This window comes from Pseudoliparis swirei, chromosome 3 (genome assembly GCF_029220125.1).
Source record: "Pseudoliparis swirei isolate HS2019 ecotype Mariana Trench chromosome 3, NWPU_hadal_v1, whole genome shotgun sequence".
Taxonomy (NCBI): Eukaryota; Metazoa; Chordata; class Actinopteri; order Perciformes; family Liparidae; genus Pseudoliparis; species Pseudoliparis swirei.
Genome location: NC_079390.1, coordinates 16,863,494 through 16,888,895, shown reverse-complemented (window position 1 = coordinate 16,888,895; position 25,402 = coordinate 16,863,494). Strand labels below are relative to the sequence as shown.

At 44.0% G+C, this 25,402-nt stretch overlaps 1 protein-coding gene across 1 annotated transcript in view; it reads right to left on the bottom strand.

The window, feature by feature from the left end:
• Nucleotides 1-12,593, bottom strand: part of cblb (Cbl proto-oncogene B, E3 ubiquitin protein ligase) — a 33,920-nt gene extending 21,327 nt beyond the window's left edge. The window contains exons 1-6 of the mRNA XM_056411667.1: nucleotides 12,335-12,593; nucleotides 11,149-11,326; nucleotides 10,655-10,905; nucleotides 5,723-5,869; nucleotides 3,668-3,824; nucleotides 2,366-2,487 (exon numbers count right to left, since the gene is read on the bottom strand). Of these exons, the coding sequence (XP_056267642.1) occupies nucleotides 2,366-2,487; nucleotides 3,668-3,824; nucleotides 5,723-5,869; nucleotides 10,655-10,905; nucleotides 11,149-11,316 (845 nt within the window). The 5' untranslated portion in view covers nucleotides 11,317-11,326; nucleotides 12,335-12,593. The remainder of the gene's footprint in view (nucleotides 1-2,365; nucleotides 2,488-3,667; nucleotides 3,825-5,722; nucleotides 5,870-10,654; nucleotides 10,906-11,148; nucleotides 11,327-12,334) is intronic.
• Nucleotides 12,594-25,402: the final 12,809 nt, after the last annotated feature.

Here is a 25,402-nt window from a genome sequence, read left to right as displayed (position 1 = left end):
TGGAGCTGACCTGACCTCTGTCTGTTGGGGTCCTAGCAGTAGCCAGAGCGAGCGCACTCCGCTACTGCAGCCCAGGTCCTGTGGAGCAGGGCAGAGACAGTCCGTCTAGTGAGGGGAGAGCGCGAACGCTGCCCTCACAAGCACGGTAACGGTCGCAGCTGGGGACGCCGCAGTAGCACTCCGCTACTGTGGCCCAGGTCCCTGGAGCAGGACGGAGACAGCCCGTCTCGTGAATTGAGGGTGTCCAAAACCACCGCTGGCCTCACTAGCACGGTAGCTGAGGCTGCTAGGGGACGCAGCAGTAGCACTCCGCTACTGTGGCCCAGGTCCTGTGGAGCAGGACGGAAACAGCCCGTCTAGTGAGGGTATCAGCCACCACTGGCCTCACTAGTACGGTAGCTGTAGCAGCAAGGGTCGCAGCAGTAGCACTCCGCTACTGTGGCCCAGGTCCTGTGGAGCAGGATGTTAACAGCCCGTCTAGTGAGGGTATCAGCCACCACTGGCCTCACTAGTACGGTAGCTGTGGCTGCTGGGGGTCGCAGCAGTAGCACTCCGCTACTGTGGCCCAGGTCCTGTAGGGCAGGACGGAGACAGTCCGTCTAGAGCGAGGACACCTCTTCAATACAGTAGCTGTGATTACTGGTGTCCTACCAGTAAACTTAAGCGAGAGCACTCTGTTACTGTGGAAACGGGTTCTGTGCAGTTTTAGAAAACAGTTTAGAGAACAGCCTCTCTAGAGAGAGGAAGTGAGGACACGCCTGACTAGTACAGTAGCTGTAATTACAAGCATCCCACAAGTAGCCTGGTCGAAAGCACTGTGCTACGGGGGAGCAGGTCCTGTGAAAACAGTCGTAGTGAGAGGGCAGGTCTCTTCGAGGACCCTCTCCACTAGTATGGCAACTGCAATTACTGGTGTCCTCCCGGTAAGCCTGAGCGAGAGCTCTGCGCTACTGTAGACGCTGATCCCGTGAACACGGGTCAGAAAACAGCATGTCTAGTGAGAGAGTGAGGACACACTTCACTCGTCTGGTAGCTTTCAGTATTAGCGTGGCAGCCTGAGTGGAGACGCTCTGCTAGCTGCAACAGCAGCGATGTCATGGAGGTACATGTGCACGTATGCATCAGTATCGACTTATAGCCTCCTTAGCGTCCCACCGGTGAGCCTGAGCGGGACGCTCTGCTCACTGGAAGCCGGTCACGGTGTAGCAGTGTGGCAGCCAGCCGCAACGAGCGGACGCGCTCTCGTTAGCGCTGTAATCGCCCAGCAGTAGCCTGCGCGAGAGCGCTCCGCTACTTGGGCCGAGGTCCTGTGGAACAGGAGGTAGCTGTCGGATTTAGCGTAGGCTCCGTTAGCCTGAGCGGACACACTCTGCTAGCTATACACGGCGGCAATGCTACTAAAGTCAACACACACGCTATCCCAATCGCTACAGAGAGCCGGTCGCGCCGGTGTAGCAGCCTGGCGACACCGAGCGGACGCGCTCTCGTTAGCACACAGTTAGCAGGAACGAGAGCTCTGCTACTGTGGGATATGCAATCGTAGACAACAATTGTATTCGATCTCACCCGATTGAAGCTTCGCGGTGAAGGTGCTCTGGTGAGGACCGAGAAAAAACCTGTGCGTTCTCCGGTCCGCCTCGACGGTCCGCCGTAGAGAAACGCAACGTCCTCCTCCTCAGAGGAGAGCTCGTCACAGCCTTTGGAGGGCGACGGATCGCAACTCCGACCATTTGGTCACAAGGCTCCCCGCGACGAGCTTCAGTTAAACTTCAGCTTTAGCTGATGCTAACGTAGTAATTCCGTTAGCCTGCGTTTGCGAGAAGATGAAAAAGGACTGATCTCGGGATGACACCGGAACTTATACCCGGTGGGCGTGTCATCCGAGGTCACAGGTGACTTTGTCGTTATTAATACTCGACCTGCTACGCGCAAGACGGAAGATATCCAGTGCTAAGCACCGCCTCTGGCGGTCAGGAAGGATGAAATAGAACCCAGCTTCACTGCCAGGTCATTCAGCACTTTTCACCTCAGACTGGTTTCCCCTTGTCTCTGCCCCAGTACGAGCCTGCCCGTTTGGACTTCTCCACATTGCCCCCGGTACTACCCTGTCTGTTTGACTTCTCCACCTTGCCTTTCTGCACCGATTCGCCTGTCGATCTCCCGCGCCATCTTACCCTCACTCAATACTTGAACTCTTTCATTTGGGGTAAGCACTCCATCCCCACCTGGAGGGAGCAATTTACCGGTTTCCAGATTTGGAGGTGCTGACTCACTTCACACTCGGCTGCAAATCTTCCCAGTGAACGTCTATGATCCTATGGCAAGGCGCCAGGTATATAGGTTAAAATACGCACAGTTGCCATACCTGCCAGGCTTGTCAATGTACTTGTGCAGTCGGGCCTTGACTTCATCATAGGTCAGAAAAGCCATGTAGCCGGGGTGTGTCACTGCCAGGAAATTCCAGTTCCTCAGAATTGATCCCCACGGCTGAAAAAGATTGATATGCAATTAACTTTTAATTTAAAAAAAATTTGCATTGTTTTGTTCAGTCACAAATTGCATTGCAGCCATCTGTGTTTGGATTTATTAACAACTGGTTTAAGGTATTCTGCAGATGTCAACACTTCCAACTACCTCCAATAACATTACAATCACTTTACTTTTCAGCAGGACAGACTTATCAATCAGTTGCTATACACGACTGACACACTGGTTACACCAGCAGCCAGCCAGTCAATTCCTACCCACTTCCATATCTTCTTTAGTAGACCATATTGCACTATTAAGCACACTGGCAAGCTGCGAGTTCATTAAAAATGTGCAGTGAATCAGGTTTCACTTTCTTTTTTTTAAGCTTCAGAACTTGATAAAAATGGCATTATTGATCCTAATTTAAATTAGAACTTTTAAATATTCACCTCAGTGCCCACACCTTCTTGAAGCCATGCGAGAGAGTGACCAGCATGCATGCACACACTAATCCTTTTGTGTGTCAAAACAACTGTTTTCTTGGAACTCATTTACTGTAATTATGTAGTTTTATTGTTGCCTATCTTTTGATATATAAATATGAATATGTTTTTTAAATTTCCAAATGCAGTGTCTTAGAGAGAGCTAGCCCAAACAAGCAAAAACTGGAACCAAATGCATCGAGAGAATCTTTCTTTTTTTTTCCTATACTGTGAACCTACTGTATGCCATACATAAGGTTTTGTTCCTGCGTGTGTTGCTGTGTCACACCATTCTGGTCTTTTGATGTGAGATAATTGGTTAAATAAAGCAGCGATGCAAAGCCAACCTCATTGTGAGTCTGCATATATTTAAATATAACTTCTGCTGCTTTAACCAAATGGTATGTGGCTGGGCATCCGATAATGTTATTTTATAGTATTTCTTTTTTTTTTCAGCCTAGTGCCATCTTATCTCTGCAAGAAAATCCTGACAAATCCCATTGTGAGAAAAAATTGTCTGTTTAGCTCTCAAACAGGCAAGTTAAAACATATTTTTGCTTTCTTTACATGATCAACAATGTGTTTCCTGACTTGAATCCTCCAAATCATAGAGGCCTGATATTAGTCAGTTCAATTGAATTTTCTGGAAAGATTACTCTGGTTTTAAATAGCTTCCCCTATGTTCATTATACATATACTATTGTATTTTGACCAACCTGAAAAAGGCGTGTAAAAATGTCAAACTCAAACACAGAAATGTAGTCGTTGCAGGTAAGGTCGATGGTGGATTTGAGGGCCATGGCCTCCAAGCCCGAGCTGATGGGATGCACTTCGTGAAGGCACTGTCGGAAGACTTTCCATGACACTATTGTCCTGCAACAAGACAAATCAGAAAAGTAAAGATAGAGCAACTATTGAGACAAAGGGTATTTAATCAAACAATACCTCTTTATTGAAATAAATGTACATTTGAAAAATGATATGGAGTTTTGTACAGCAAAAAATGTAAATGCACAACTGATATGTAGATGCCAGGGTTTTTCCTGCATAGAGAAAATGTGGGCACGCTCCTAAGCCGTTTTCCCGAACGCCTATGACAAATCCCGAGCGCCTAAGGCAAAACAAAAAAACTGTGTTCATCACGTGCATGTCAGCGAATATGTTCTCAATAGTATGTTTCAAGTAGGCTACAGCCGAACCCTCGTTCTGTTTTGATCAATAGTAATCGAGTTGATAAGCGTGTCTTCTTGTCTGATCAATACGCAACTGTGAGGTGCGCGAATGGACAGAGCGGCCAGCTGCTGATCACTCACTCAACAGCCCGACGTGCACGAATACACCTGGACTATTGTCAATAGGGATGCACCGATCTGATCGGCGCCGATCCATATCGGCCGATATTCCCATTATCGGTTTTGATCGGCGTTCTCAAAACGGCTGACCAAACTTGGCCGATCAGATGACGTAACATCTGCGAGAACTATCAGAGACGTTTTAATCGCAGCGCACCGCAACGGAGAGTGCAGAGGTCCACGAGGGGATCCTCACGCACCGAGCGGCGTCCCCGTCCCTTGAGTTGAATCACTGGGTCAACTCAGCCGACACTTCCATGTCTGTGCACCTACAGACTGATGTTGACGGTAAACGCATTCGATAGGGAGCGCGCGAGGGTTTTGATAAAGTTAGCGGAAGGATTTACGTGAAAACATCCGGTTTTGTAAAGTTAGCGGAAAGAACCACGTGAAACATCCGTTTTTCAAAATAAGATGTCGACAAATCAAACACTAACATATACAAGTAAACAATGAACTGATTTTGTATCTTTAGAGATCGTTTCTGAGATTTAGCTTAAATTATGCTAACATTAAAAATTTTTACTGTACCAAGGAAGAGTTTATAAAAATAAGTCTGACTTTTGTATGTTCAGAAAAGTCCTGTATATAGATTTCCCCAAGAGTTCCAGGAAATGAATGATGCAGATGTGTTCCATACATATCTGAAATCCCCATCACTGGCAATCAATCAATTTTAATGTATCAATTAGGACATTTTTCAAAGTAAAAGTCCTAAATGTTTAAAGAAATCGGTAATTTCTTTAATGTTTGAGGTGCTTTATATATGTATTTCCTCATATTCCTAGGCAATAATGCTACACAGTAAATAGAATGCTTCAATCAACACCGTGATCGGTATTATCGGATCGGCAGATACTGATTTCAGTGATCGGTACCAAAAAACCTGATCGGTGCATCTCTAATTGTCAATCTATTAGCCTATCTATTTTAATCTAAAGTGGAAGCAAAATGATTTCCTAAGCATTGCCTCCATTATTTCTGTGAAAAAAAACAAACAAAATACATAGATGTCTGCTAATTATGGTGATATGGTAACACAGACCTTCAACAATTTTTTTTGGGAGCACCGAAGACCCATTTTGACCCAGGAAAAACCCTGGATGCGTAGACCATGTAGAACCTTTGTTCTAAAGCTATTATGGCTGAAATTAGATAAAACAATGAAACGGAGAAGATGGTGAAGCCGAGTGGTAGATAATGAGGTGGCTCACCTACATCTAAATCCTGTTTTTGCATCACAGACCGTTTAGATTTTAAGTTATAAAGGTTGTGTAGGCGTGTGTGTGAGAGTTTACCACACTGTCTTTGGAGGTGCTCTAACAGAGAATCTCTCACATGTCATGATATCAATAAAATAGATCGTAAAGCATCGACGCAAAGCTGCAAAAGTGGAAGCAAAAATGAGGTGAAACTTACTTATCTCCAAAAAATGTCCTCCAGAACTCAGACGCATCAGCTTTCGTAATCCTAAAAGTGTTGCCCTGGAAGTGTCCTCCAGGAAAGATGGCTTTGATTTCAGCCAACATGTGACTGAAAATCAGAGACAGTTTGGTAAGGTTCCTCCTGCAGAAAAGAGGCCAGAAGAGAGAAAGAACTGTTATTCAATTAAATTCAGTTTTATTTGGAATAGCCCAGAATCAAAAATTACATATTTGCCTCGGAGGGATTTACTATCAGCTGACTGTCGGCCCCCCGGACTGAAATTAGAAGCTGGTTCCATAAAAGTGGAGCTTGATAACTGAAGGCTCTGGCTCCCATCCTACTTTGTAGGACTCAAGGAACCACATGTAGCCCCGCATTTAGTGAGCGCAGCTCTCTTTTTGGGTATGATACTATAAACTCTAGTGGGTTGGTATGGTACTACAAGCTCCTGAAAATATTATGGTGCATCACCAATCAAGGCTTTGTAGGGGAGGAAAATAATTTTAAATGTGATTAATGATTTTACAGGGAGCTAGCGCAGAGCAGCTAGTACAAGAGTACAAATTTGCCTCAGAGGGCTTTACAATCCGTACAAATACGACATCACATCAAAAAATATATTTCACGGGGGGGAAAAAGGGAAGAAACCTTCAGGAGAGCAATAGAGGTGGATCCCTCTCCTCGGATGGACAGAAGAAATAGATGTCATGTGTAGAGAAGGAATCATTACAGAGTTACAACACATTCAATGAGAATGAATAGTTCGTAGTCAGCATGGACCACAATCCATGATCCATTAGATGGGGGTAGAGAGGAGGAGTGGGCGGGGCACATCAGCAGGGCCATAGCATCACACACAGCCAGGTCCAATGACCCCTATGATACGTGAAGTCACAAGAGCCCGATTTCAATCATCGGGTTAATTCAAGCTGGATATTAGGACATTAGTTGAACCACATATGAGAAATAGGGCCCAGGATGGGAAAGTATTGTTTTTCTACCTGTGTGTTTGTGTTTGGATGTGTTCTTGCAGCTACCAGCAGAGATATGGGGTAAGCAGAGTCACTATATGAGGGACTGAAATGGCTTCACAAAGGGTCAGACACATGTGGTGTCTATCAGATCTCTAATATGGTGCTGCTGTTGCCATCGGGTTGACGGAGAACAAACTGCTGACGTCAATGTCATTAACTTTATAATAGCCTATGGAAACTTTCCGAATCACATAACTAAATGTAGATCTTTAAATTGGCAAATATTAGCTTGTCGCAGCAAAGATATTGTATAAGATTGTTTCGTTTTGTATGGTATTTGGGTAATATGCCCATAAGTAACACGAAATTGCAGACCAAACTTAATTTGTCGACTGGCAAGTTGACTTTTCCACTTAAATATATCCCACTGATTATGTGTCTTGAACACAATGTGTTATTGTAAAGACCGTGAGGTGATTATAGTTGTATGTGTAATCCTTCAATAAGTAAACGTGGTGAGTTGGTTCCAAGTTCATTGAGTCAGAGGAAATATTCCATGGTCCATTCCACACAATGGGTGTCAGCGGATTGAGAGAAAACCTTCGTCAGAGAACAGTGACTAAGCCTAGCAACGACCCTTACTACACACACACGCATACATATACACACAGCTCCGAGCCTCTTGGTTCATGAGGCGCTCTGGCTTCCTCATCTGGTGCTTCACTTCCTCTCAATGTGGTTCTACTTTCTGGGAACTCATCTTAGCCAGTTTCAGGCCTTCAATAGAAACGTGTGACATCATCACTTCAAAGCTTGTCTGCTCGCTGTGACATACTGACATGAGAGTTCTACAGAACTGATACCAAAGCAAAAGCACATTAAACATTATACATGGGTTTCTTTCGATCTCTAGAAGTCACAATTGGCAGCTTTCCTAGCCTTAACGGCTCTTGTTTAGTGGTCCAGGAAACACACCGACCAATTGCACGTGTTCTAAATCATCTCGCATGATCCCACTCAGCCAATCACATATGTATATTGCGTTAAGCCCCGCCCTCACACCGCCATGTATGTATGTATGCATATATATATATATATATTCTACATCGATGCCTCTTTTCTAATGCAGAAAGAAGGAGTTCAGTCATTGTTCTGATGCCAGAGGATTGTTCTAGAAATAGATGTAATTAAAAGGATCTTGAAACAAGGAAACCAATTTGCCTAATTATATAAAACAGCCTACATGACTCATATAAACAGTTCCTTGGAATTTTTATTAAAAAGAGGCTACAAAGGCAAAATAGTTATTCAGGCTTAAGGGTAAAAAACACATAACTTAGAAAGACTAACATTTAACGTAGAAACAGAAAAGTCCTGTGCAATCTTACATTTTTTAACAAGAGCAGTTGTTTGGCATATTTCCATTCTTCAATTTCCTAATTAATATTCCTGCTGTAACTCAAATGTACATGATCCAATCTGCATGATGACAGTCCAGGCTAGTTTCTTGAATCACTTTTTTTTACATCTAATTTACATGACGCAGTCTACACTTCACGTTGAGACAAATGATGCATGCATATGTTCACATTGTTACAGAGCCCTCTACAGGCTCCACTAGACTTCCTTGAATTTGCCCCAAATGTATCATGCTTGATAGAAGTCACGCTCTGAGGATATCGACAAGCTTATTTTCACTCCTACTCTGGCGAAAGGAAATCAATCCCTTTTTTTCCCGTGAAAGTTTTTTCTGATCCGATGTGAGGTCCTGGGACAGTGACATCGTATGTGTCCAGATTGTAAATTCGCTGAGGCAAATTCAGAATGTGTGATATATTGGGCTATATAAAATAAACTTAATTGAAATAATGCAGATATGAAAGATGCCATGTCAAAAGCCGAGTTAGACATGTATGCTTACTTGTAACAATGCCTGCTTTAACCTGTCTAAAATGTGGGAAGCAGAAGCTAGTGTTGTGTTTTTAGATGATGGGAGTTGCAGGTTGAAATATCTTGACTACAGACAAAAAATGCCCAATATTAATGTACAGAATAACCGGTCAAGTGATTAATCTTTGAAAAAGAAAAAATCGATAATTTTCTGTAAATACTGCAGCAATGTATAGTGTTTCCTTTTAACACTATAATAATACAGCATCATTTCCTCGTTAACAAACAATGACCTAAACACAATTTCATCACTTGGTAATGACTAGAGCAGCGGATGTAAGGAGATTGAGACATAGATGCTTCAAAAACATCTGCTGGCTATTTGAGAGCTCAACCAGAGAGGAAATACAGTATATGAATAGGATGTAAAGTGGATAGGGATTTTCGCTCTGCACATGGTAACCAGAGAGCTCCTGATAATCACTGGAGCATTTCACACTCAAATGATAAAAGACAGGAACAAACAGTATCAATACAAGTTGAATCATGCCAGAACATACACTGGTTTGCACTGAGGCAGTTTACTTGCTTTGCCGTTTTGGCAGCCATGGTTTTTAGTTAACTACAATACAACACATTTGTCCTACTTTATAGTTCCCATTCATCCTGTCTCAAACTCCTTACATCCGCTGCTCTAGTCATTACCAAGTGATGAAATTGTTTTTAGGTCATTGTTTGTTAACGAGGAAATGATGCTGTATTATCCCCCCAAAAAAGCGAAACTATATTTTACTCGACTTAATAATGGCAAACTTTGAGTCAGTAATGTCAGCAACTTTACTATCCTCAAACTACATTAATATCACATCTCTAGTATAATGCATCATAGGATAAAGCCTACTGTAAAACCAACTGCAACATAGACTTTCAGCTGAATATGTCACAGCTTTCTATTCTCCATCCAACTCTCCTCTCTTTCACTTCTCCATCTTGGCCTCCCACTCTCTCTTTAATCTAAGTTAGCCAGGCTCATATCTGTCACATCCCGATCCTGATTTAAGTAAAGATGACATGCCAGACGGTTACAGGCCACAAACCAAAATTGGATTTGTCTGATATGTCGCAGCTACCTAATTAGAACATGGACAGGACATAACTGCTGGGTATCCTTCCTGTAACCCTGGTGAAATAGGCAAACCTTTCATTTAAGATCACCATCATCACTATCATCCGAGCACCTCTGTCATCACCCCATGTTGAGATCTCAATTTGTGGCTGAGATCATGATACACCGGTTAATCAAGTTAATTTTTTTAGTGAATTGGAGTGCACTAAAATTATAATTATTAGATGGCGTTTAAGATGAGTAACTTGCAACTAAATTAAAATATAGTAAGCTCTAGAACAGAAAAGGAGTTGTGGTTTTTTGAGATATTGCTTTTGAAAACTGTTTTATATTCACCACTGAGTATTAGTTCTGATATTCAATGTGCTGGATATGAGTAAAGTGTTACCATCTGTAAAATGGTACAAAAGTATAGTCCAAAGCTGAGCAAGAGACAAAATGTAGCATCATTTAGTTTTGATGAAACTTTACTTCTCTTATTTCTTTTCTTGCGTCCATTGTAACCATGATTATTATCTAATTCCACGCGTAACAAAATGGGCACAGTAATGCCAGACACAACTCCCCTCCTGTCTATTATTATATAGTGACAGCTGACTAGAGGGCATCCTGCAGCATCTACTACATGCTTAAACTACAGAATACTGCACACAGCCTAAACTAGGGGACATGAACAGAGAGTACCATCAGAACAAGAACATTTAAATACATGAGGCATCACACGAGGACGATCACCTTACCACTATGAAGTCTGGAAGCTGCCCACACCATGGTACAAAAAGTCAAACTAAACAAATGTGAAAGGTCAAACCAGGTGAATCAGTTAGCCTCTGTACACCATGAGCATGGTCACTCTTTCCCAGTCATCTCAAAAGCCTCCATTAAGTAAGACATACAAAATAAAAATAATAAAAATAAAGATAAAAGCACTCTCACCTGTCCTGTGACTGTTCCTCATACATCCTTTCCTTTCCCTCTTTGAAGAGCCGGATGGCTCGTTTGGATTTCCTCATGAGGCTATCGATGTAGATTTTAAAGTACTCATTCTCACTGAGTTGTGTGAGTCTCTGGTTTTCTTCATATTTGCTCAGTGTAAGCCGCAGGTGCTGGTAGGCGTCCGGTAATATATCCAGGATGTATGGTGGACTGTTTTTCAGCTGAAGTCTGGGATTTTGGCAGAGGCGAACCTGCGGCAGAGAAATCCATTGCATTGATGACTGCTTGATGGATGCTCCAACATTTAGTTGTGGATCACATGACAAGTTTCTTATCCAGAATGCTGATTTGCACATTTTGATGTGACCCCTTGAACTTGAAGCTTTAACTCTCACAGGCAAACTCTAATATGTCCCTGAGGTCAGCCATGTACAAACTATTAAGCAAATTACTTCCTTGTCATTATTGCAAAGTTGACACGCCTCCAAACTTACAACTTTATCCATGAGTTTCCAGGTTTTCTCCACAGTCCGCCGGTCAGCAGCTGCTTGTTTCGGTGGCCCCACTGCATCCTGGATGGCATCAATGATGCCTAAAATCCGACCCTTACTTCGGTTCGGTCCACGTCCTTTGGGGTTTCGGCCACTAAGAGCAGTTGCCATATTCTATACACTGGCCAAGAAAATAAATTATACATACATTAAAATTGCCCTTTTTCAGTTAGTACACATAATCAGCTACAGTTGTCCTATTGTTTGTATCCTATTTATTAATAGATATATTTTCGTGGCTGGCTGCATGTTGTTGTCAAATGTATTTCTGAGAACATTCCTCAACTTTTTCATAAAACTAAAAAGGGCAGGGCATCTTTTTGGTTAATTTACAAAGGTGTGCTACATGGAAGTGATACATATAATAACAGCACAGATGCTGATGTTATTACTTCAGATACCCCAACAGGACTCTTTGTGAAAGTGGTTCAAGGATCACCGGAGGTCTTTGAAGGTGTTCAGAGGGTTCTCAGTTCAGTGTTATGCTATTTACTAGATAGTATTATGTTCAGAGAATGTGCTTCTATGATTATTCTATGGCATTGTCCTTCACCTCCAGTGTCAGGCAGTGATGAAAGCCCTTTACCATCAGAATTGGTTTCAAATGCTTATAGGAGCTGGTGGTGGGCTTCATTGTGTTGTGTTTTAGTCCCAGACATTAGTTCATGCTGCTCTCTTACCTCGGGAGTGTTACTGTAGACTCATCGTGCAATTTTGGTACCGAGTCATGATTTAAATGCGAAATTAAACAGTTACCACATTACACGTTACAAGCTTCTGATTAAAGTGTGTTGTAGCTTTGTGATTGGGCTCAGATCAAGTTGCACTGGGTAACTCTATGGCCATGTTGGGATCGTGGTCAGGCTCAGGTTAAGTTGTACTGGTTAACTCTATGGCCATGTTGGGGTCCTGTGCGGTCTGCGTGCTCGTGTTGACGACAACGTGGAAGTGTTGCTGTTAGTAAGGCAGCGTCGTCTAACTACCTCTTCTGTGGGTTGCTTCTTTCAAGAACTACCAGAGTCCTTCACACAACAAGAACAACATATTTTGTTTTCGCCATTGTGCGTTTTTAAACAGGAACTTACATGAATCGATCATTAGCGAGAAAAAACACGTCATGCAAACTTACCAAACCACCAGGGAATGTCTGCTGGGATGCCGACTGAACTCGGTCCACATCCAGCGAACAAAAATGAAGGAGTGTCCAAGTGTCCAGAGGGAGCGAGAGGCAGCGAAACTGTATACATGTATATACATATATATGATATGGTATAACCTATATGTTGATGTTTAATCCCGTGACTTCGCTCCAAAGTCTACAAATGTTACAGGCGTCTCGTAAAAGCTGTCGAAGGAGTTGAATTTAAACACGAACCTGAGAGTTCTGCGCTCCAATATGTGTTGTATCGCCACATCAGCGTTAAGTTAGATATCATACAAAATAACGGATCCGGTGGCGCATTTCAAAATACAGTCTTCATATTCGAACAAAGTAATAGGACATTCAATTATTATTTTCGAGTTTTATTAAATTATGTCATTCAATTAAATTGATCATGTTCTAGTCTCCTGAGTCCTTTCTACCAAATATAGGATGTTTTTCTCTCTTTAATCTTAAGGATGTAGGGTTACTTCCGGTAGTGTCCGTCTATGTTCTGGCTGGCTTGAAGCAGTTGTTCCAGCGGTATTATAATATTTCCCAGGAACCAACCAATGCGTTGACAGAAGCACTGTCAGAAGCACTGAGAAGCACTCATTGGTGCTCTGCAAGTATTTTACTAATATCAAGTTTGACAGACTCGGAGAGAACAGCAACCACCGGTCTTGATTCTTAAAATAAAAGGCCTTTTGATTCCCCACACCGGAAACAGCTACCAGCTGACAGGTATTACTATTGTAGGTTCCCTAAAACAACATGGTCCTGCATGTTCCGTTAGCTGTTGTTTTTTGTAGTATTCAATTCAATTCAGTTTATTTGTATAGCCCATTTTCATAAATTATAAATGTGTCTCACATATAGACATCCCAGTCACAGAACCTCACATCGGATCAGGAAAAACTCCCAAATAACCCTTCACGGGGGGAAAAAGGGAAGAAACCTTCAGGAGAGCAACAGAGGAGGATCCCTCTCCAGGATGGACAGGTGTAATATATGTCATGTGTACAGAAATAATCATTACACACAAATTAAAACAAAGTAAGAACACAATCAATGAATATGACAGAGTGTATGAATAGTTGGTAGTGGGCATATTCCACGATCCAGACCTCGATGATCCATCAGGCAGATAGGATCTATGACGTTGCATAGGGTACGATGACCCTATGAGACATCATAGAAAATTCATCCATAAGGAGAGAGAAAAGAGGAGAGAGGTGCTCAGTGTATCCTAAAACGTCCCCCAGCAGCTTATCAAGGGGCTGGACCAGGGCAAACCTCATTCAGCCCTAACTATAAGCTCTGTCAAAGAGGAAAGTCTTAAGTCTACTCTTAAATGAGGTGACTGTGTCTGCCTCCTGGACTGAAGGTGGAAGCTGGTTCCATAAAAGAGGAGCTTGATAACTGAAGGCTCTGGCTCCCATCCTACTTTTTAAGACTCTAGGAACTACAAGTAGCCCCGCATTTAGTGAGCGCAGCTCTGTAGTGGGGCAATATGGTATTACAAGCTCATTAAGATCTGATGGAGCATCACCAATCAAGGCTTTGTAGGTTAAGAGAAGAATTTTAAAAGTGATTCTGAGAAAGGTGTACAGTAATTGCAAAGTAAATATAGTGATTGATGACTGGAATATACTTGTTGTAGGCCTGTTGTAATCAGAAGTAAAACATAAAAGGCATATATATACAGGAACATTTGTATCAAATGGATGTGCTCAAAAACTCAGCAGGTCAAAAGGGTTTCCTCGGCTGAAGCTGTTCCTGTGCCTGTTGGTGTGGGACCAAATAATGTGGCGGTAGTCATCAGACAGCACCAGGCAGCTCTGATGATCCTGTTGGCAACCAAGGTGTACAGGTTTCCATGTTCTGGAGATGTCAGAGGCTTAAAGTCGAGTGTGGTGCCAGGCAGGTAGTGAGGCAGCCGGACAGGTTATTCTCCAATTAGTCTTCCTGTATAACTGTATACAACCGACTCGTTCAGTTAAATATATGTGCCCCAACATGTGTGTATATATCAGAATTCCACTTAATTTAAGGTAATTCTATTCTCTTTTCCAATTGCATCCTAAAGTAGAGTCTGTTTGTGCTTTTATTTTGAATGCAAACTGACCTAACTTCCGGTGTGTTTCTTGCTTGATGCTAGTGGCTTGATTCAACCATAGAGGAGGAAGGTAGACGAAAGGCCGCTCCCAAAGAAATTTTCACAACTCTTCTCCCAAGCAGTGTTGTACCGGAAATGACTCACAATGCAGCGTGGGTCTAACATGGACAGAATTATCACCAATCAAGGCTTTGTAGGCGAGGAGAACATTTTAAAATGTGATTCTTGATTTTATAGGGAGCCAGTGCAGAGCAGCTAAAACAGGAGTAATGTGATCTCTTTTCTTATTTTTTGTGAGTAGGCCTACACGAGTTCAGGGCTCTTAAGTGTCACGCATTGAGCGTGAGACTCACGCATTTCGGTCTTAAGTCACGCACTCCCGCCACACATCGTATTTCTCACGCTGAAAAAAACTCGGCTATTTAATGTTTTAATGTGCCGCAGCGCGCAAACATGAGCTGGCCGCGCTGCCCTCACCGTGGAGGAATCAAGCGCTCCCCTGGAGTTCTGCTGTGAGGAGCCACTTATAAGCCAATCAAAAAAAAGAAATGGGCTACACAATAGCCAATCAGAAAAAAAACCCGTATCTGGGTAAGATTTAATCCAGCAACCAATGAAGATAAAGCATCCTGGAATTGCGCGCGACTGACGAAAATATCCGAAAATTTCGTTCTGGGGGGGGCTGATGGAAATGTCACTCTTGCCTGTCTTCAAAACGTGAGAGCCCTGCGAGTTGCAGCATTCTGAAACAACTGGAGGGACTTAGGAGACTTATTAAAGCAGCCTGATAATAAGGAGTTGCAGTAATCTAGTCTAGAAGTAACAAGTCAAGTCAAGTCAAGTCAAGTCTTTTATTGTCAGATACACAGAATGACACAGGGTCAGACTGGGCACTGAAATTCTTAGGACAAGGCACCACACAACAACTACCATAGCCTAACATAATATAACATAACATAACATGACATACACACTGTACAAGAACTCTGAACATAGTACTAACATATATACATATAATACACATAATAACTAGACTACAGACAAATGGGAGTAGCAGGAAGTGAAAGCAGGTAGTGCAATAGAAAGTGTAAGTGTAAGTACAAGGCTGAAAGTGACAGTGTATGTAAAGAGCCGAGTGTAAAGTGTCGAGTGCAAAAGTGTCGATCGTGTGTCAGTGTCCATTGAGCAGCCTGATGGCTCTCGGGAAGAAACTGTTCTCCAGTCTCTGTGTGCGAGACCGGATACTACGGTACCGCCTTCCAGAAGGCAGCGGGGTGAACAGGCTGAAGGCTGGATGATGGCAGTCCTTTAGGATCCTGCCAGTCTTCCTGAGGCATCGTGTGCGGTATGTGTCCTGCAGGGCTGGGAGCTCCCTACCGATGATGAACTCCGCAGTCCTGACCACACTACGTAGGGCCTTGCGGTCCTTGGCTGTGCAGCTCCCATACCACACTGTGATGCACCCAGTCAGGATGCTTTCTATTGTGCATCTGTAGAAATTGGTGAGGATGACTGAATCCATGCCAAACTTCTTCAGTCTCCTCAGGAAGAAGAGGCGCTTCCGGGCGCTTTGACCACCTTGTCTGTGTGAGCAGACCAGGTGAGGTCGTTGCTGATGTTGACCCCGAGGAACCTGAAGCAGCTGACCATTTCCACTGCAGAACCGTTGATATGCAGTTGTGCGTGCTCCTCCACCTGCCGTCTCCTAAAGTCCACAATCATCTCCTTTGTCTTGCTGATGTTGAGAGAGGCTATTATCCTGACACCATGTAGTCAGGGTAGCAACCTCCTCTCTGTAGGCTGACTCATCATTGCCAGTGATGAGGCCCACAATGGTTGTGTCATCAGCAAACTTGACAATGAGGTTGGAGCTGTGCGTAGCTACACAGTCATGTGTGAACAAGGAGAACAGGAGGGGGCTGAGCACACAGTCCTGGGGGGTGCCTGTGTTGGTGATGACTGTAGATGAGGTGCGGTCACCGATTCTCACCACCTGTGGCCTCCCCGTCAGGAAGTCGAAGACCCATTTGCATAGGGAGGTGCTGAGTCCCAGGTCCACGAGCCGAGACGAGTCTGGAGGATGATGGTATTGAATGCTGAACTGTAGTCAATGAACAGCATTCTCACATATGTATTCCCTTTGTCCAGGTGGGTGAGGGCGGTGTGCGTGGTCAGGGCTATGGCATCGTCTGTAGACCGGTTGGACCGGTATGCAAACTGCATCGGGTCCAGGGTGGGAGGCAGCAAGGAGCAGATGAATGATTTGACCAGCCGCTCAAAGCACTTCATGATCACAGAGGTCAGTGCTACCGGGCGGTAGTCATTCAAGCAGGTGACCTTGGTGATCTTGGGCACAGGGACGATGGTGGTCCGTTTGAAGCATGTGGGGAGTACAGACAGGCTGAGGGAGAGGTTGAAGATGTCGCTGAAGACCCCCGCTAGCTGGTCAGCGCAACCCCTGAGGGCCCTACCTGATATGCCATCCGGGCCAGGTGCCTTGCGAGGGTTGATCTTATTGAAGCAGCGCCTCACCTCTGCTACAGTTATAGTAGGCACACCACTGGTTGGGCCTTCAGGTAGCTCCGCTGCAGGGGGGTCACTGTCACAAACGTGTGAATCAGTTTTTCTGCACATTTTTGAGATGTGCATGATTTTTTTAATGTTACGTAGATGAAAAAATGCAGTCCTTGAGATTTGCTTCAAGTGGGAATTAAAGGACATCATGGAGTATAAAGGCAATAAGATCATAATTACAGAAAAATAAACATAATAAACCAGAAAAATGATAGTCCTGCACATTAAATATCCAACATATAAAAAAGAACTGGTGATTCACCTAAATAAAATGCAGAAGTCATATGAAAAAATCAAATGAAAGTTTCCACATATGTGTCTGAAAGTGATGCTGTTTGTATGTGACAAAACATAAATGCATGTGGATTTGCTTTAATTTCACTCTTGACTTTATTTATATATTTTACTTCATTTTTTCTGAATTTAGATGTTTATTTGAATTTAGATTTAAACATGTATTATACAGCAAATGTCCATCACATAAGAGAATATGGCCTAAATGCTAATGTGTGAAGAGATGAGCAGAGCTGTCAACTGATCACCACCTGGTGGTGAGTTGGATCAGATGGCGGGGGAGTCGGCTGGAAAGACCTAAGCAAGCCCAAACGTGTAGTGCGGGTGAACTGGGAACGCCTGGTGGAGGACCCTGTCCGGGAGGTCTTCAACTCCCACCTCCGGATGAACTTTTCACACATCCTGAGGGAGGTTGGGGACATGGAATCCGAGTGGACCATGTAAAAAGCCTCTATTGTGGAAGTGGCCGATAGGAGCTGTGGTCGGAGGGATATCGGTGGCTGGCGTGGCGGCAACCCGAGAACCCAGTGGTGGACACCGGGGGTGAGGGAAGCTGTCAAGCTGAAGAATGATATGTAATGTAATGAAGAAGGAGGACTTTCGAGCCTGGTTGGCCCAGAGGTCTCTTGAAGCAGCTGACAGGTACCGGCAGGCCAGAAGGGCTGCAGCTGCGGTGGTTGCGGATGCGAAAACTCGGGCATGGGAGGAGTTCGGGGAGGTCATGGAGAAGGACTTTCAGTTGGCCTCAAGGAGGTCCTGGCAAACCATCCGACGACTTGGAAAGGGAAAGCAGGGCCAATAGCCCTGGCAGAGGCCGCTAAGGTTGTCAAAAAGCTCCTTGGTGGCAAGGCGCCGGGGGTGGATGAGATCCGCCCTGAGATGCTGAAGGCACTGGACATTGTTGGGCTGTCTTGGCTGACACGCTTCTTCAATGTCGCCTGGGGGTCAGGAACAGTGCCCATGGACTGGCAGATCGGGGTAGTGGTTCCCATTTTTTTTAAAGGGGACCGGAGAGTGTGCTCGAACTATCGTGGTATCAGCTTATGCCAGGGTGCTAGAAAAGAGGCTCCGACCGTTGATCAAACCTCAGATTCAAGACAAGCAGTGCGGATTCTGTCCCGGTCGTGGAACTGTGGACCAGCTTTTTTACCCTCGCAAGACTACTGTAGAGGTCCTGGGAGTTTGCCCAACCAATTTAAATGTGCTTTGTGGACTTGCAAAAGGCCTTCCATTTGGGAATGTTGTGGAGGGTGCTGTGGGAGTATGGGGTTCCGGAGTGCAGCTGCAGCAGTAAAACAGACGCTGCGTCGGACCGTCTTGGTTAAGAGAGAGCTGAGCAGGAAGGCAAAGCTCTCAATTTACTAGTCGGTCTACATTCCAACCCTCACCTATACGACCCAGAGTTCGTGACCGAAAGAACGAGGTCGCGGATACAAGCGGCCGAAAATGAGTTTCCTCCGTAGGGTCAGCCTTAGAGATAGGTTAAGGAGCTCGGACATCAGGAGGGAACTTGGAGTCGAGCAGCTACTCCTTCGTGTCGAAAGGGGTCAGCTGAGGTCAGGCGGGTGGGTAATCGGGAGAGTTCCCGGTAGGCAGTTTCACTTCTGAGCCGGTCAAGAATTATTTATTTTTACATTCGTCACGTTATTCCATCTTCTTATAAAGTAGACTACACATGTTCCTCATTCTGACACTGCAGCCTCTGCATGGTCTGTACCATGCAAGGAAGTTCTCCCCTCCCAAAAAGAGTTGATTGGGTCCGTAGGCTGTCTTTTCTGATAAGTTTTCTCAGATAGGCTACCGATAGCTGGGCCGGCCCTACCGCAATGATACGCGCCAGGGAGGATGGATGGGAGGAAGAGGCAAGGAGGGGCTGAAAAAGCCAGGTTGAAAAAAAGAAAGGCATTGGAGGAGGATGCTGCCAAATGTTTCCTACGCCTGCGTGCTATTGTTCACTTAACAGCTGCAGTGGTGATCTGTCTCGGTCACCAGAGTCCGCACACATTCACAAACATATTGCTGGAGCTCTTCAAGCAACAGGTCATATCCATTGCGGCGATAACGATTTTTATCAGTGAGCACTGCATCACAGCCACGTATGAAGCTCAGGAACCGGGAGCAGAGTTGTAGTTTAACACCCTTCTCTGCTCTTCCATTCGAGCAGTTACCCACCCACAACTCTAGAGTAGAGACTGTGTCTGTCCCACGGCCACTTAAATTAAATAAATAAAAAATAAGCAGAAGAGGAGTCGTACAAAATAACCTTATACAAGTTAACACCATTATTTCAGCAGTGCAACAAAACAGGACTATTAAATGTGGTCTCCTAAATAGTAGATCTCTATCATCTAAAGCTGTTCTTAGTCTTTCACATCCAACCTGGAAAACACTAGACAATTCTATTTGTGATTCTGTACCGGCCACCAGGTCCATATTCAGAGTTTATATCTGAATTTTCTGAATTTATATCAAGTTTGGTTCTTAAAACTGATAAAGTTATTATTGTAGGAGATTTTAATATTCATGTGGATGTTGATAATGATTGCCTAGGTGCTGCATTCATCTCATTGTTGGACTCGATTGGCTTCTGTCAGAGAGTACAGAAACCCACTCACAGCTTTGGCCACACGCTTGATCTTGTTCTTACATATGACATTGAGCATTTGAAGGTCTTCCCACAGAATCCTCTTTTGTCAGACCACAACCTTATAACTTTTGAATTGATACTACCGGAGTGTACACCTAAATTTAAAGAAGCGATTTCTTCTGCTTTTGATTCAATACCACGTCTCAATATAACAGAGGACTCCTGGTCTAACTTTAGTCCGTCCCAGATTTATCATCTTGTTGATAGTGCCACAGGCTCACTGAGAATGACACTGGACTCGATAGCCCCTCTGAAGAAGAAGACAGTGAGGCAGAGGAGGTTTGCTCCCTGATATAACCCTCAGACCCGCAAACTGAAGCAAACGTCACGAAAGCTTGAAAGCATATGGCGTTCAACTAATTTGGAAGAATCCCGCTTAGTTTGCCGAGATAGTCTTAAAACTTATAAGAAGGCCCTCCGTAATGCCAGAGCAGCCTATTACTCATCAGTAATAGAGAAAAATAAGAACAACCCCAGGTTTCTCTTTAGCACTGTAGACAGGCTGACAGAGAGTCACAGCTCTGTGGAGCCGAGTATTCCTATAGACCTCAGTAGTAATGACTTTATGAACTTCTTTAATGAAAAGATTTTAACTATTAGGGACAAGATTAATAATCTCTTGCCCTTAACCAGTGCCAATCTGTCCTCAAGTGGAATGGCCTTGGAAAATGCTGTATGCCCTGGTGTATATTTGGATGGCTTTTCTCCCATCAACCGTGACCAATTATCTTCAACGGTTTCTACTTCTAACATGTCTACCTGTCTCTTGGACCCCATCCCAACGAGGCTGCTTAAAGACGTTTTGCCTTTAATTGGCAGCTCTCTATTAGATATTATCAATGTGTCTTTGTTAACAGGCCACGTACCACATTCCTTCAAAGTAGCTGTAATTAAACCTCTCCTGAAGAAGCCCACTCTGGATCCAGAGGTGTTGGCTAACTACAGACCGATCTCTAACCTCCCCTTCCTCTCTAAGATCCTTGAGAAAGTGGTCGCAAATCAGTTGTGTGAATTTCTACATCATAATATTTTATTTGAGGAGTTTCAGTCAGGATTTAGAAAACACCACAGCACCGAGACAGCACTGGTGAAAATTACAAATGATCTCTTAATGGCAGCAGATAAAGGACTCATCTCTGTACTGGTCTTGTTAGACCTTAGTGCTGCATTCGACACCATTGACCATGACATCCTATTACAGAGACTGGAGCAGTTGATTGGCATTTCAGGCACCGCACTAAGTTGGTTTAAATCCTATTTATCAGATCGATCTCAGTTTGTATTTGTAAACGATGAAGCCTCGATAACCACCAACGTTAGTCACGGAGTTCCACAAGGTTCTGTGCTTGGACCAATTTTATTTACCTTATACATGCTTCCTTTGGGCAAAATTATCAGGAAACACTCCATAAACTTTCATTGTTATGCAGATGATACTCAACTATATCTATCGATAAAACCAGGAGACCAACCAACTCGGTAAAATTCAAGCATGTCTTAAAGACATAAAAACATGGATGACCTGTAACTTCTTGATGTTAAACTCAGACAAAACCGAAGTAATTTTACTCGGCCCTGAGCGCCTCAGAGATCAATTATCTGGTGATGTGGTTTCTGTAGATGGCATTGCTCTAGCATCCAACACCACTGTAAAGAATCTCGGCGTTATCTTTGATCGGGACTTGTCCTTTAACTCCCACGTAAAGCAAATCTCAAGGACTGCATTCTTTCATCTGCGTAATATTTCACAAATCAGGCACATCTTGTCTCAAAAAGATGCAGAAAAATTGGTTCACGCGTTCGTTACTTCGAGACTGGATTACTTCAACTCCTTATTATCAGGCTGCTCTAATAAGTCTCTTAGGTCCCTCCAGTTGATCCAGAATGCTGCAGCTCGTATTCTCACTAAAACTAAGAAAAGAGATCACATCACTCCTGCACTAGCTGCTCTGCACTGGCTCCCCGTAAAATCAAGAATCACTTTTAAAATTCTTCTCTTTACGTACAAAGCCTTGATTGGTGATGCACCATCATATCTTAAGAAGCTTGTAGTACCATATTGCCCCACTAGAGAGCTGCACTCACTAAATGCGGGACTACTTGTAGTTCCTAGAGTCTTAAAAAGTAGAATGGGAGCCAGAGCCTTTTGTTATCAAGCTCCTCTTTTATGGAACCAGCTTCCAATTTCAGTCCAGGAGGCAGACACAGTCACCTCATTTAAGAGTAGACTGAAGACATTCCTCTTTGACAGAGCTTATAGTTAGGGCTGAATCAGGTTTGCCCTGGTCCAGCCCCTGGATATGCTGCTATAGGCTTATAGCTGCTGGGGGAAGTTGTAGGATGCACTGAGCACCAATCTCCTCTTTTTTTCTCTCCTTAGGGATGAATTTTCATCTCTCCATCACACATTACTAACTCTGCTTTCTCCCCGGAGTCCTTTTGACTTCACGTCTCATAGGGTCATCGGACTCTATGAGACGGCATATATCCTATCTGCCTGATGGATCATCGAGGTCTGGGTCATGGAATTCCTGTTACCAACTACGCCACTGCCCTGTTGAGACTCCGCCCACTGTTGAGACTCCGCCCACTCCTCCTCTCTAACTCCATCTGCTTGATGGATCGTGGAGGTCTCCATCGTGGAATATGCCTACTACCAGTGGCGGGCCGTCAGGGCCAGCAAGGCCTTCTCTGCTGGCCTAAACATCATCAGAATATATATTTTTTTCTAAATATATTTCCCCACAAATATGTATTCAATTATTTCCCAGAGTAAGAGTTATTCTCTTAATTTCATAGCGTTCCTCTTGGTTGCGCTGCTGCCAGCGCCAGGTTGAGATTTGGAGGGCTGGTCTTTATGTTAGATCTTTTATCCAATCATATTCAGCCATCGTGTGTTGCCAGGGGGCTAACATCTGCCCTTAGGCCTTCAGAATCAACATTGAAGGCGCTGGTAGCTTCAAGTGAATGGGAATGACAATGTTGTGTCAACCAATCAGCTTTAGAGTTGGCTCCTCTAGGCCTTCTCGAAGGCCCCGGAAGCGGCACAGGAGCCAGCTAGCAGGCGGAGTGCTGCAGGTCTTTTGATTGGGCAGCACGGTGGCGCAGTGGTTAGCACTGTCGCCTCACAGCAAGAAGGTCCTGGGTTCGAATCCCGGTCGTCCCGTTCCAGGTCCTTTCTGTGTGGAGTTTGCATGTTCTCCTCGTGTCTGAGTGGGTTTCCTCCGGGTACTCCGGTTTCCCCCACCATCATAAAGACATGCACCGCAGCCTCACCCCGGTTCGTATGGATGTGAATGAGTGTTGGTGGTGGTCGTAGGCGCTGATTGGCTGCCACGCTTCCGTCAGTCTGCCCCAGGGCAGCTGTGGCTACTGATGCAGCTTACCACCACCGGGATGACTGTGTGTGTGTGACTACTGGACTCTGTAAAGCGACTTCGGGATGTCGGCATGCCTTGAGAAGCGCTATATAAAATAAATGATTATTATTATTATTATTATTACCAATATTGAGAGGCGGGTCCTATGGGCAGGTAGATGCAAAACCTCAGAACTAAGAAACTGAATTTGATAAAGGAATTAATTCGCGGACTACAAAGCTGTTTTTTCAACCCACAATGGCGGAAGGAGGAGAAGATGTCGATTTGGTCGAGCATATACTTGAAATCTGCTTTGGGTGCGACAATGCCCTGTTTAGTGAACAAACGAGTGCAAGTGACTTTTTTTCTTCTTTTTCTCCGTCCCGATGCGCGCATTCTGCAGCGGGCGAGACGGAGAGCCGAGAGAAATGACATGCTGTTGTGAAGATACGATCAACATCAGACGGCTGTTTAGTTTAATAAATGAACAAAGACGTGCTATAGAGAAAATGACGGGGGCGGGCCAATTTTGTTTTATGTCATGCGATCTACCAATACTACGCCGCGATCGACGTATTGAGCCCTGGTCAAGAGCCATGGCATCATAATGATAGTAATAAGAGGTGGATTAATTCGGGTGGGACTGTGTAGGACCTCACTGAAGGCCCAGGCCCCAGGCCCACGGCCCGCCACTGCCTACTACCAACTATTCATACACTCTGTCATATTCATTGAATATATTTTAACTCTAAATCTGTCCTTCTGTACACATTACATCTATTGCACCTGTCCATCCTGGAGAGGGATCCTCCTCTGTTGCTCTCCTGAAGGTTTCTTCCCTTTTTTCCCCCTGAAGGGTTATTTGGGAGTTTTTCCTGATCCGATGTGAGGTTTTGGGGCAGGGATGTCTATGTGTACAGATTGTAAAGCACTCTGAGACAAATTTGTAATTTGTGAAATTGGGCTATACAAATAAACTGAATTGAATTGAATTGAATGAAGAAATGCATTTTAGAAAAAATATATGTAAAATGATTGCACCGACCTGGTTTCGATCTCTTTCGCGCAAAATGAAACTTCACTCATAGACAAACAGTTTGGTCGAGGGGATCTGAAACAACTGGTTACCTTGAGCGGATATTAACACTTCCAAACATATTCAGTGATGCTTTTATAAATAATATTCAGACTCTCATAATACAAAAATAGTATTGATAAACTTTATTTACATATTACACGAGTTTAGCAAATGCTTCACAGATGAAAAATTACAAAATAAGTATTTATTTATTTCTGCTTTTGTTAATTTATCAACCTATCCTTGTGGAATAGTGGAATATTTTGTATTAACTTCTCATCTTTAGTGGATTTTTATTAAACCGTTACATTATTTGTTGAACCATGGCATTAATATTTTTTTAAAGGATAGTAAGAATAGCTGTACTGTTGCTTCATTTATCCAATTTCCACTACCATGGAAAAAGTGGTCCGGTCTTGGGCCTGAAATTCCCGGGCTGAAAAGTGACCCCACTCCGGCCCTGGATGAGGTAGTTCGGGCATCTAATTCGGATGCCTCCTGGACACCTCTCTTTAGAGGTTTTCCAGGCACGTCCACCTGGGAGGAGACACAGGGGAAGACCCAGGACACGCTGGAGGGAAAATATTTCCCAGCTGGCCTGGAAATGCCTCGGGATCCCCCAGAATGAGTTGGAAAATGTTGCAGGTGAGAGGGAAGTATGGGTCAGCCTGCTGGGTCTGCTGCCCCCGCGACCCGACCCCGGATTAAGCGGATGAGAATGGATGGATGGATGGAATCTGTCAGATAAACATCATCTGTGAATTAGGATAGTAATAATGTAATAACATTATGTCTGTATAAATGACTAAAAGAACAGTAGGTGAGAGAGAACTGTAGTGTTAATATGTTTTACACTTTCCGATGTGAGGTTTTGGGACAGGGATGTCTATATGTATAGATTGTAAAGCACTCTGAGACAAATTTGTAATTTGTGAAAATGGGCTATACAAATAAACAGAATTGAATTGAATTGAATTAATTAAAA